The sequence below is a fragment of the Charadrius vociferus genome, unplaced genomic scaffold, assembly GCF_000708025.1.
Source record: "Charadrius vociferus isolate BGI_N301 unplaced genomic scaffold, ASM70802v2 scaffold126, whole genome shotgun sequence".
Lineage (NCBI taxonomy): Eukaryota > Metazoa > Chordata > Aves > Charadriiformes > Charadriidae > Charadrius > Charadrius vociferus.
This window is the reverse complement of record NW_009648894.1, coordinates 928,200-940,840: the sequence shown is the minus strand read 5'-3', so window position 1 is coordinate 940,840 and position 12,641 is coordinate 928,200. Positions and strand designations below refer to the sequence as shown.

General features: G+C 39.4%; 1 protein-coding gene across 1 annotated transcript in view; it reads right to left on the bottom strand.

Annotated features, from left to right (window-relative positions):
* Positions 1–12,641, bottom strand: part of LOC104288350 (macrophage mannose receptor 1-like) — a 46,805-nt gene that overhangs the window by 972 nt on the left and 33,192 nt on the right. Inside the window, exons 23-32 of the mRNA XM_009887145.1 lie at positions 12,144–12,244; positions 9,990–10,126; positions 8,888–9,002; positions 8,111–8,307; positions 6,788–6,878; positions 5,150–5,382; positions 4,159–4,324; positions 2,842–2,994; positions 2,291–2,407; positions 1,921–2,082 (exon numbers count right to left, since the gene is read on the bottom strand). Of these exons, the coding sequence (XP_009885447.1) occupies positions 1,921–2,082; positions 2,291–2,407; positions 2,842–2,994; positions 4,159–4,324; positions 5,150–5,382; positions 6,788–6,878; positions 8,111–8,307; positions 8,888–9,002; positions 9,990–10,126; positions 12,144–12,244 (1,472 nt within the window). The remainder of the gene's footprint in view (positions 1–1,920; positions 2,083–2,290; positions 2,408–2,841; positions 2,995–4,158; positions 4,325–5,149; positions 5,383–6,787; positions 6,879–8,110; positions 8,308–8,887; positions 9,003–9,989; positions 10,127–12,143; positions 12,245–12,641) is intronic.

Here is a 12,641-nt window from a genome sequence, read left to right as displayed (position 1 = left end):
GAAGGCAACATAAGTGAGGCAAAAAATATGTTACTAAGGTTTTACCTTCCTACTTAACATTACCAAACTATAATTTTTATTCACTTAAAATTTTACATTGTTTTTACATCTACCAACATTCAAATACTGACTCTTTTCTATGTTTATTCAAAAATACCTTTCACATTTTTCCTGAAATACTAGTTTTAATTTACTAAGAACATGATGGATAACTCTAGAGATTAATTTCACATCTCACATTCTAGGAAACTCTGCATGTCCAGGAGCGTTCTGCTGTTAGAATCAAGTTTAAAGATTCTTAAATGTCTTCCCTAGAAAATGCCCTCTGAATCAAGGCTGTAATCTTCCCATATGGCTATGCATAAGAAAGAGAAAGAAAAAGACCTTTATAAAATCTTTTTTTTTTGTTGAAAAAGTTAAAAAAAATGTTTGACACTCAGAAAATAAGAATTAAACATATTGCATGTTCTTGTAAGGTAAGAAAAACTATTCTGAATCGAGTCCCTTAGATGAAGAAAATACCTTTTTTTTTTTTTTTTTCACATTGCAGTTTGAAAACACACTTGCTACCCAGAAGTTATAAAGGCAAAATGTAAAATGAAATGAAAGCAGAGCAGAATGTAAAATGAATACCACCCCCCTACTAAGACAGGCTATTGTATCAGAGCATCTTATGATTCAGTGGGTGGATTTTAGTGCTTCCTTATGATTTTAGTACTATATGGGATGGAATATAATTCGGATGGTCTTAGTAAATTTTTAATGGGGATTAACTGATGTACTGCCATGGGCACGTGCTGATTTAAGCATGGAAATTAACAGTGCATGGGAGATGACTGTTCCTTGGTGACACTTCAGTTTGTTTTTTTAATTAAAGACTACATTTGCAAAACGATTAAAAGCTAACCCCAAATTTTCAATTATTTTTCTGAGAACTACTGTATCTTGTTATATCTTTAGCATTGAAATCACATCCTTCCAACTTTTAATCTGAACAGGGGAATCTTAAAGGTTGTTTCACACAGGAAATGAGGTTTTTTAGCATAGGACAGAGATGTTCTCCATGACTTACTGGTGACAACGCACAAAGCAAAACCTGGAAAATTAAACCTGATCTCACAGCTACTACAAAAGGAAGTAGGAAGGTTTAAAGATGGCAACCTACCGTTTTTTAGGTAAGACTGATTTTAACACCTAACTTAAGAGAATGGAATGAAAGTGCTTTCTTTCAAACAATTGTATCTTTTGTATCTCCACTTTGGAATAATACATGTGCTTTTTTACCTCTGAAACATTAGTCTGGTATATACAGTAATAACGTGAAATTTTCCAGAAATGCTGATAAGACAGCTTCTGGAATGACTCGAAGCTTTCATTTATTAGGGAAGTATTTCTTATATTATTATTGCAACAAAAACAGCTGGCCTTTTAGTATCCCTGGGAAATTACTGACTTAAAGGTTGTTGAATCAGGCCCAATGTGAAGACAGTTCTTCACGTTGGGCAGTAATACAGTTTTTGAGTATAACAGGGTTGGAGAGGAAGCTTGATTATTCACATTAATTCCTCCTTGCAAGGGTATAATAACTGTTGCAGTACTTAGTTCCTGGAAAAGTCATACATTTGCATAAGTGTTTGACAGATGCCATGCCAATGCCCGTGTTAGGTATTCAAAAACTTTCTGAAAGTCTCCTTCTCAACCTAGGGTGCATACAGCACATTACCATATTCCCATGCGAGACCAGACAGTGCTGTGAAGAGCTCGCAGTCTGCAAAACCAGACAACTACAGATGTTTAGAAAAGTGGGATATGCCAAATGAAACTGACAGAAATTACTTCCAGACATGTGGTGGAGGGGTCTAAGAGTTACTTGTAAAGAGATCTTCTCTGTCACTAAGGGCTGAGTCCCTAAGGACTTACCTTTAGGCTTTTTGCAGATAAATCCTTTTTCAGAAGAGCAATCGATGTTGTCCCAATAACCGGATGGTGCAGTCATTTCAACGCAGTGGTGCTCCATGTTGGACTCTTTCTCCTCCCAGTTGACAAAGTCCAGTGCAGCATTGTCCAGCCATAACCACTGGCCTAAAGAGAAACATACAGATTAAAACAAAAATTAAAATGTATCTCAATGATATTTTAACTCCTTAGCTCAGCAAATTACTTCAAAAATGTAATAGTAACCCATTTTTTCTGCAGGAGACTACATAATTTTTTGTAAAAATGCAGCTGTCCTCAATTTTATGACATTAGCAAAGCATTTTTAAATTAAATATTGAAAGTAAGACATTACCATCCACATTTTGGTAAAGTCCTATCCAGAAGCCTCCTACTTTATTTCCAAGTGGTTGTATTGTATGGATCAGAAAGTCAGATTCATCCATGTTTTCTACGGAAACCAAGGTAGCACCTGAAAAACATTAGCAAGCAAATAACTATAATCTACATAAGCAACTACTGGAATGACCTCCTCTTTCAAGTCTGTACAAACAATAACTTTTGAAAGTATTATGCACGCTACTCTGTTGGCTTCCCCATTGTTTCTTGCAGAGGACAGAGCCCTGAAGGAGCTTAGTGGCTGTGGGTCCCACCACCGCCCCCAGAATGGTGCTCCAGAAGCAGGAGCTGATGGGCAGCTGTACACCTGGGGAGGCGGCAGCCCCTGGGAGGCCACAAGGCTGCACGGAGTCACTTCCGTCGGTTTATTTTAGTTGTGCCAGATTTAGAGTAGCTTGGTAGGTTAATAAAATATTTCTAATTTTTTTTTTTAAATCAATGTTTTTACATTTTTATGTGAGTGTTGTATAAACTTTCGTACAAATCTTGTCAGTTGAAGGCTCTCACCTAACCGAGCACACTCGAGAGAGGCCAGTGCCCAGCTTGTCTCAGCTGATGCTTCGAGGTAGTAGCAGTGGCCATGGTACGGGATCCAAGCTCGGAGTCCGGCTGCTTCAGGGCAGTCTCCAGGCAACTGAGCAGGGTCAGTAGGAGCTATAGCTGAAGAAGCCAAATGGTATGAAATTGGTATTGCGTTATGAGTAACCCATGAGGTGGGATATGTGTGTAAATAGTGTGGGATTTCTCTCACTCAGCTTTAAATATCTGGACCTTTACTCCTGACTATTCCTGCAGGCCCCCAGGTCAGACAACGGGGATACCCAGGCAGTCAAGAGTATGAAACATCTTATGTCTCTAATCACATTTCTTAGGACAAGGAAACAAGTCACATCCTGCAGCATCTAACTGCCTGCCTTGGCAGTACTGCGAGGAAAGCAAACCCTGAGGGATGATGTACATCTCTAATACGCATTCTCACAACACAGAAGACTGTTGTAGGCTAATGAATTGTTGATACCACAGTCCAGTATTGTATGGCTGCCTGGTCTCTGTGTGTTGTCACTTTGTACAAAGGAGCCATCAGCAGAGCAGGCCTCTGCCAAATTAGTCTCTGTTTCTGATCGTGTGTGCAACTCCTATTCACTTCTATTGGTCTGCACTACATATGCAGACCAAATGTACGGCTGGAAAAAATAACTCGGAAGCCACCTTCAAGTGACAAAATCTGTATTGAATCTCACATCAGGAACATATTATATGATGTGGTCTTAAAACCTCAAGGAGGGAAAACGACAATTCTACAAAACCTACAAGCAAACATGCCTCTGCATACCTCTACGAAGAGTTCAAGTGTGATTCACACTCCCCAGGCTCTTACACCTACATCAGAACTGCTTTAGCTTTAACAACAGTGAATGGGAGTGAAACTCTTGCCTGTATTTTGGCTCAGTGACACCTGTGTGTGAATTTATCCAGTTGCTGCAGTCCACACAGTCTGCACGTTCCCAGCGCTTACTTATGTTACACACAATCTCAAGCGTGATTTATGCTCACATCTCAGAAAGAACAGAATAGCTTGAAGAGAGAGCTTCATCTTATACACATGAAAGCAGTGCAGCTGTATCTGTTTGCACAAGAGGCTGTCATGTGCCTGAATTCATATATCACCCAATAGCAAACCTCCGAATTCTGCAGGGCGATAGACGGTATCCTGAAACATACTCCTCTGAGGGTTTTAGCTCAAACCAGAGCAAAGTCCCTAGGATTAGGCAGAATAATGGAATTGGGAATGTGTCTTTAATGTTACTACATTCATTTGCTTACCATCTGATGTCTTACAAACTGAAAAGTAGCTTTCATTGCAGGGTGCTGTTTTCCAAGTACCATCAATATCTAGGTAGACACAAGCATTTCTCTCCTTTGGTTCCCCTGCTGCCCATTTTGTGTACCTGGTTTTCCAGTTATCGGTCCATTTGTAATAGCTGCCAGTCTGAAAACAAAAAAGTTCTGGTAACAGAGCTTTTTTACATAAGCAGCTGACAGATAAATGTAGTGTCCTATGTCTATTTGAGTTTTTCAGAAAAAAAAAATAATAAAAAAGCCCTGTGCTGCTCTGTTTTTTAAACACCATTTACTATTCTAAGCAATGTCACTGCGTGCTCTGAGTTACACAAGGACTCATTGCTTTCAGGAGGGTTTTTCTGAAGTGACACCAACTTTTACAACACTACAAGAAACTCATATGAGTCCATCAGGTCATTTAGTAAATCCCACATCAAGAGGAGCAATTACAGAGAATTCGTCCCCTCTCCTCTGCTTTATTTAAATTAAAACTGCAAGCTCTTTGGTGAGTAAGGATTATTTGACATTAAACAGGCAAAATAAACTTAAAATATCTCTCTAATACTCATAACAACTTTTATTAATATAGTAATAGTTATAAGTAGCCCTCTGTATGGCAGGGAGTTAGACTTTCAGAACAGCTAACGGTTGCTGCGTGACAGCTGCGCATCCTGGCTTGTGACGCTCAGTCTGCCCCTTTATTTCTTTTACCACTCCTCGAGCTTTCTACTTTCATCTGTTGCTTCCTGCTTAGCCTTTTCTGTGACTCTTCTTTCCGTTTGGTGCATGAAAGTCTTTGAGTAACTCTAATGACCCCGAGAAATCTATGCGTATACACATAAAGTGTAGTATAACGTAAAACCGTTCAGAGTACAGCTGTTTCAGCACTGCTGTAGATCGGGCATCCAGCAGGTCTGTAAAGAGGAGGAGCGCTCACCAAGCACCTTGTACCTCCCATCTGTCCAGCACTTACCATATTGCTGTTAAGACCGATCCATACCGGTTTTCCATATTTTAACATCTGGATCCACAGGAATGAGTGGATGTAGGCATCTGAAATGCTGGCAAGTTCTGCAGATTTGTCTTGACAATTTTTTCTGGCCTCTTCCCATTGCATTTCAGATGAGATGATTGAATAGCTGCTGTCACCATAGCGGGCAAAGCCAGAGGATGGATTTGTTGTTGGTACCTCAGACTGCTTGGTAACTATGGAGAAAAAAAAACTGAGTGCAGGAATTTACAACATATGACTTATCTATAGCATGGAAGCTATCAAAAAATAGGTCAAAAGGTCCAGTATTAACCATAAGTCAAAATCTTTTTTTAAGGTCATGAACAATTTTCCACCCTTGGGACTGTAAATGTATGAACAGCTGGAGTTGGGATTAAACAAACTAAAAATGCCTCCCTAAAACTATATGTTTGCTGTGCAAGGAGAGGGGGTTCTAATAAGCAAGTTATCTATGCTGAGAGTGAACAGGCTGCAGGAGCTGATTGAAGAGGGGAGTGGGGAGAATAGTTTTTACTAATGCTGTAATAAAGGTGAGGCAAAAACTGTTTTGTTATCTGTGTTTTGCCGTTGCTGACTAGGCAGCAGGTATTTGCGTAACTACAGTTCTACAGAAGGAGAGTCAACATTCATCACTGTTTTTGGTGTAAAAAAAAAAAAAAATAAAAATCAATATTCTTCAACAATAAAGACACAGCCAAGAGGCCGTACTTTCTTAGACATCATATGGCATTCAGTAGAAATGTTAAGAGAGGGTTAGATGCTCTGCTCAGTGACAGCCAGGAGTACAGGGAGATCACTGTAAGAGCATGGTTTTATACTGCACTTAAAGCAGATGCCTAAAAGCCTCATATTTCACTGAGAAGAAATCCATTTCCATTTATTATTCTCTAGTATTATTCACAATTTAAGTACAAACCCCCAGTTAAGATAGTGGTTCCTCTCCAGCAATTTCTGTGGAGCAAATTATACTTTAAAAATAGTACAGCCTTAAGACTGGTGGAGCTCTGAAAGCCTAAGAGACTGAGAATGAGACTCAAAGCTGAAAGAAATCACGTCATAGAATCATAGAATGGTTTGGGTTGGAAGGGACCTTGAAGATCATCAAGTTCCAACCCCCCTGCCATGGGCAGGGACACCTCCCACTAGACCAGGTTGCCCAAAGCCCCATCCAGCCTGGCCTTGAACACCTCCAGGGATGGGGCATCTACAGCTTCCCTGGGCAAGCTGTTTCTGTGCCTTACCAACCTCAAAGTGAAAAATTTCTTCCTAATATCTAATCTAAATCTGCCCTCTTCCAGTTTGAAGCCGTTCCTTCTCGTCCTGTCAGTACATGCCCTTGCAAAGAGTCCAGCAGCTCCTGTAGCCCCCTTTAGGTACTGGAAGGCCACAATAAGGTCTCCCCAGAACCTTCTGTCCCAACTCTCTCAGCCTTTCCTCATAGGAGAGGTGCTCTAGCCCTCGGATCATCCTCGTGGCTCTCCTCTGGATCTGCTCCAACTGGTCCATGTCTTTCCTGTGTTGGGGGCATCGGTTTATATATTCAGCTTATCTAACCAAGATACTTATTCTATTTAGGAGACTGGATTAAACAGAACTCACGTGAATTTATCTGGCATATATAACCTCTCTCGTTGTCGCAGCTATCATCTCTCCATTTCCCATCTGATTTCATGATGAAGACGCAATCCGTCTGCAAGAGAAGGGAAGACACACAGTGATTACAAAAGGCCATCAGGGGGTGGTGATCTGAAGATCCTGTACACCTAGTGCAAGCCGGAGGGGGAGAGGAGGGGGAGAGGAGGGGGAGAGGAGCTCATTGAGCACCTATGCTATTAGTTCAAATTTCCTAGGTTTCTACCAAATGGCTTGACCTGATATGTGTTAGTGACCCCTTAAATCTGAACTAGGCTTCCAGTGGTGCCAGTCAAGGTCTGAAAGAAAGGTCTATGAAAAAAATAATCTTACCAGTTTTATTAAGAATCTGTTAATGACTACAGAAAGGACTAGGGTACCTACAATATGCTTTCTCATTTCCAATTTACAGTTATATAGAACTGCTTCAAAACATTTCCATGAACGAGAAAAACAATATAAGAACTATTAATAAAAGCACTAGTCTGAATTTATCTTAACGGAAGCAGACTATCTTGGAGAAAGCAAGCACTCCTTACCAGTTTTTTGTAGTCATTATCAAGTTATCACTATCAGATGTCTTTAGTAACAACCAAATTTTTCCTTTACTTCCTTATTTCTAATTGCTTCAATAATTCCTTCATGACTCCTCTGATTTCAAGATTGGCCATGACTGTCTTTCAGCATTTCAGTCAAGTTTCTCTTATGCTGATTTAAACAAGTTTTAGTCATAAGCAGGTAGAGTGGTGGTAGATGTTAAAATCACCAGTGACTAGCTGTCTCTCATTTCTTCTATGCGTTTCCCTCCTTTGAAAAGGAGATTGAATTTCAGCAGAGCAATAGGATTTTTATTGCAGATATCTTTTTGTACCACGAGAAACTAGTGAAACAATGTGGGAGCACATTAGCCAGGAATGGGGCAGATACACAGACAAACTAGTTTTGCACCAACAACCTTAATTTTGGCTTATCATAACTTTTCTGTGTTTCATATTGCAACTTTAATGTTTGTGGTAATGCAGTTTGTGGGGGAACTGAAGTAATATATACCTCTCCAGGCTTGTTTTACAGAATTGGTATTTTGCAATAGGTCTGATGGACAGCACAAGGTCCCTCTTCTTCAGAACCTCTGCCAAATATTTTTGGTGTATTTGGAATGGTTATCCAGTGATTTGCTAAACCTCTTTCTGCTTACAAAAGGACTTGTTTCAGCATCTCATTATTGCTGCTGTAACTTCACTTTTAGGAAAATCATCTAGCTGCCTAAGATATTACTTAAATTTCCTGTACCTCCACAGTGATGTCTGTCAACTCTTCATAGTCATAAAAGTCAAAGTATCTTTGTTGCTGTTCTGGTGCACCATCAGCCCAGTTGGTGTAGGAAACAGTGCTTCCATCTGTCCAAAGAAACGTGGACTCTGTGTTGATATCATTCATCCCAATCCAAACATTAGTCATGGCATCCTTTAAATGATAGAAGAGGAAAGCTGGAGGAAGGAACCAAAGATTTCTCATTAAGGAAAGCTTATCATGACTTACCCAAAACAGGAAAAATGTGCAAAAGCCCAGAACTGGGGCCATATTAAAAGGATAACATTTCCCACAACAGAGCCCATATGCCTTTAACTAAATGTTTAGATAAGCATCTGTAGAAACATATGTTACACAAGCATTAAGGTTGAATAAATAGCCAAAAAGAGAGCTCTGGAGCAAATTAGAAAAAGTCCCCTTCCCCCCTGTGTATGCACACACAGTATTCCAGCAAATCGTATTGCCAGTGAGAGGGAGAGAAAAATACAGATGACTGTTAGTTTGAGAGATCTGTGCAACACACTCAAAACAGTTTTCATGAAAACTGAGCATTGAAAGAACTAGAAACACCCACTTTATTTCTCATATGCAATAATTTAGCTATTATTTCACACTCTGGAGTTAAAACCAAGCATAAACTGACATGGCTAATAAGCGATTTTCAACAGATAATCCTGTAATCTATTTTGGAGAGCATAGCAGTTTCTTTAGTGGGAGATTAGTGCGATTTTCTTTCAACAGATCCCATATGTGTACCTTGCACTTGTTCATTTGGTATGGTAGCCAGATTTCCTCCCAAATCGATACAAGCATTTCGTGCCGCATGCCACATGAGCTTTCTTGTTATATTTGAAGCAAATACTTTGAAACACTGGGAAAAAAGCAAACACTTCATTCAAACCGGAAAAGATGGGAACTGTTGTATGTGACTAATTTCAATGAACTATAGAATGTATATTTCTCCAGAAAATTAAATCAGGGCTAGAATAAGTGGCAGAGCTCAAGGGTAGAAAGTATCTATGTCTACCCAGGTAGATACTTAGCCCCTGTCATTGCCTGTGATGTAACCCAGGACTCCAGTATCATCTGAACTAGTTGTAATGATCTCAAGTACATAATCCCTGCAGTAACTACGGGATAACTTAAAACCAAGAAAATGTGGCTTTGCGCAACACAGATGCAGGGAATGATCTCTACTGTGCCTTGTCCCGCTTCCAATGACCCTGGTTATGACTGTTCATGCAGCCAAAGTGTATGAAATATCCTTTGACAGGTTGACCTAACATTCTGAGCATGCAGTAGTAGCACAGTGTATATAAAGTAGACAAAAACATTAGGAAATGGAGCTTCAACTCAAATTGTTACAAATTCTGTTACAGCAATGAGGACTTCCATACCACATCTGAAAATAAAACAATAATGAAAACAATTGTAGTTTGGCATCCTCTTTCTGAACTCAAAGCTCTGGGAGCCCTGTACAAGCCAAAGGGATTGTTCAAATGTATTCTCGTTAAATCATTCCACCTGAAGGGCTTTTTTTTCCCCAAGACTGACCTTTACAAATTTCAATTCCTAACAGAACCGTATAAAACAGGAGAGGACACAGTAACAGTTTATTTTAAGCCTGCACAAACTATTTCTCTGAAATTTATTCAGCATATGTTTATTTTTACTGTATTTCTCTGCAGTTAAATGTCTATAGTTACCTCCAAAAAAGCCCAGCCATCCAGCCAGCATGTTCTGACTAGATAATTACTCTCCAGATTTATTTTATAATCTTAAAATCCCATATTTTTGGTAGTTCTTTTATTCATTTCCACTGCTGTACACAATTTACTGAATTTACTTGTTGACATACCTTGTTGTTAAAGAAAAGCCAACTTTCTGGACATCCTCCAGGAGGCAATGAAGAAGCAAATGTTGAATTAATCGAACTGTTATGTTTTTCACACACAAATTTATTGGACGAACCACAGTTTACATCATTCCATAAGCCTAAAGACAGTTAGATTGAATAAGCAAGTCAAAATGTTATAGTATTTGTAACAATAATTTATCACTTCTTATTTTGAGTTAGAAAGAGGCAAATCTTTACTTTTCACACCGTTAAAGTGTGTGAGAGCACCACACACTACGCTTACGCACTCAGCTATTTTTTACAAATGGATGTTTATGGACTTCATCTGCTCAGCACTGTTAGGTAGTGGGCTACTGTCCAGCAATTGAAAAAAAGAATAAAGGACTGGGAAAAAAGGGCAAGTGACTCAGAAGAAATGCTCCGGTCATCAATTAACTTAATTCTTTCTCCGCATACACCCCTGTCTCTCTTGCCCCGCCACCCCATCAAAGACTCTGAGGAGGAGAATTACAGGTGAAAGAGGATGAGGAAAAAATGAACTTTCTTTTCTTTAGCAGAACACAATGTTCTGTATTTTATATTTCAGGCTGCAGCTTGATCTGCAGGCAGAGCGACCATGGCAGCTTTGAATGAGCCAGTTGAAGCTCTAAAAGTAACGGAGCTGTAGCCCCTTGTGCTTAATTTGAACTGCCTGAACCTTCTGCTCCTCATCCAGGACTCTCCACAGCCTGCGTACCTGCTTATGATTTGTTCAAGGTATGGCATCATCACATTGCAGGCAGCAGGGAAAATATACCAGCAAGCAAATTTGAAGAGAAAATGTATCAGAAATGGATAAGATAGGAAATACCAGATCAATCTAAAAGCACAATATGGTGTTCAAACATGTGCCATCTCCTGGGGGCCAACATCTCAAGTTAACATAATGTTATCCGGTTCAGTTTGCAGATTAAAATATCTCATTTCAGATGTTAAGATATACACTAGGTTCTAAGCTACTCTTACAGTCAATAGAGAGCTAGAGCAGGATTCATTTGTCTCAACAGAGGTGCTTCGTGCCATTTGAGAGGTTGCGCAAGGTACCTGTAGAGACCTGAAAGTTATGGCACTGTTTCTCTGAGAAACTTACAGTCAGGTGCGCTAACTCAAGGACATTGCAGGTGGCTACAGCCACCTACAGGTAGGCAACTGAAGACTACACTAGAGTAAACTAACTCGCTCTTCAGGCAGCACTGCCTGTGCAGGTAGGATCTCCATTTGACCATAATGAGACTTCAGAGGTCTAGCTCATATTAGCTACATTTTGTTGTCAACTCAAACTTAAAGCTTCCCTTATGGTCCAATTCTGTTCCAGCTGAACTTCCAGCATCATCTGAGACAAGTTCAGGAACGCTGAGCCACCTACACAGAGCCAGTAGATACAGCAGGGACCAGTGGTATGCCTGCTCCTTTCTGGATCAACAGCTAAAGGGAGAGTGCATCTCAATCAGACCAGATGCCTATGTTTAGAAAAGTGAATCTTGTTCTTGGTGTCCTCAGATAAAGGCAGAATTTCAGGTAAGAATTCCGAGTAATTTCTTTCTAAAACATAAATTGAGAGATTGATTTCCTTATACCTACTGAATTCCCGTCAGCCTCAGCTAAGTTACAGAAATGAAACCAAGAGGAAAAATTAGCTGTAGGATTACAAGATATTTACGTTTAAGAGTAATTATAAGCATGTAAGACAGTCTTAGGTCATTAGATGTATTTGTCTCTCTCTTTCCTCATTGGCTTGTACCTTCAACCCCCCTATTTTCTGTAGCTGTCTTAAATGTTTTCTTAAGTTCATAGGAGTGAAGATAGATCCCACTCAACTTCTTACTTAGAGAAGTAGTGAAAAGCCCTGTAAAAAGGTGCAATAACAATCTTATAAATCCAGAGACACCTGCATTAAATTACACATGGTACTGAAATTTCCCCATTCTAAGGACTTAGCCTCTTCCATGACTGGTGGTTACACCAGTTACTGTATCTTGTTGGCCTGTCACTGGAAAGGAATTGCAGAAAAAAGCCATAAAAGATTGTATGGCAGATGACAGCAGAAGTTTGACAGCATCAGTTACAATCCAAGCAGAGACAAGTAACATTTAATACTTTAGCCTTGTTACTTACCTTGCTCTGACAACATTACCACACAGTTTTCATCATTATTTGCAAAGTTGGGTTCATTAGGAGCCCAAGCCACATAGGTTACTGGAGTCCCATCTATCCAGCTTGAGGAAAAGATATACATATACTTATTAATTAATACACTTCAATTGTTTATTAGGATTCTTGTCTCACATCTCACAATTAAGAAGGTCCATGAACATTAATGGGAACTGGCTATAAATGGAAAGGCTGTTACAGATTTTCTTCTCCTTACCTGATTATTCTAATTTGAAGAAATTTAGGTAAAATATTACTGGTTGCAAAATAGAAAAAAAAAACCACCAAGTGCATTTTCCATTGATGGGCAGGACTGATCAGACATCATTTAATATCAGAAATTATTATCAGTTAGCCATAACATGTAATACAGAGAATAATATTAAAAGTTAGGGGTTTTTATCTACACTGATTTCATTGTATCATCTAATTAATATTGTGCTTGTGGATCTTGGCATTCCT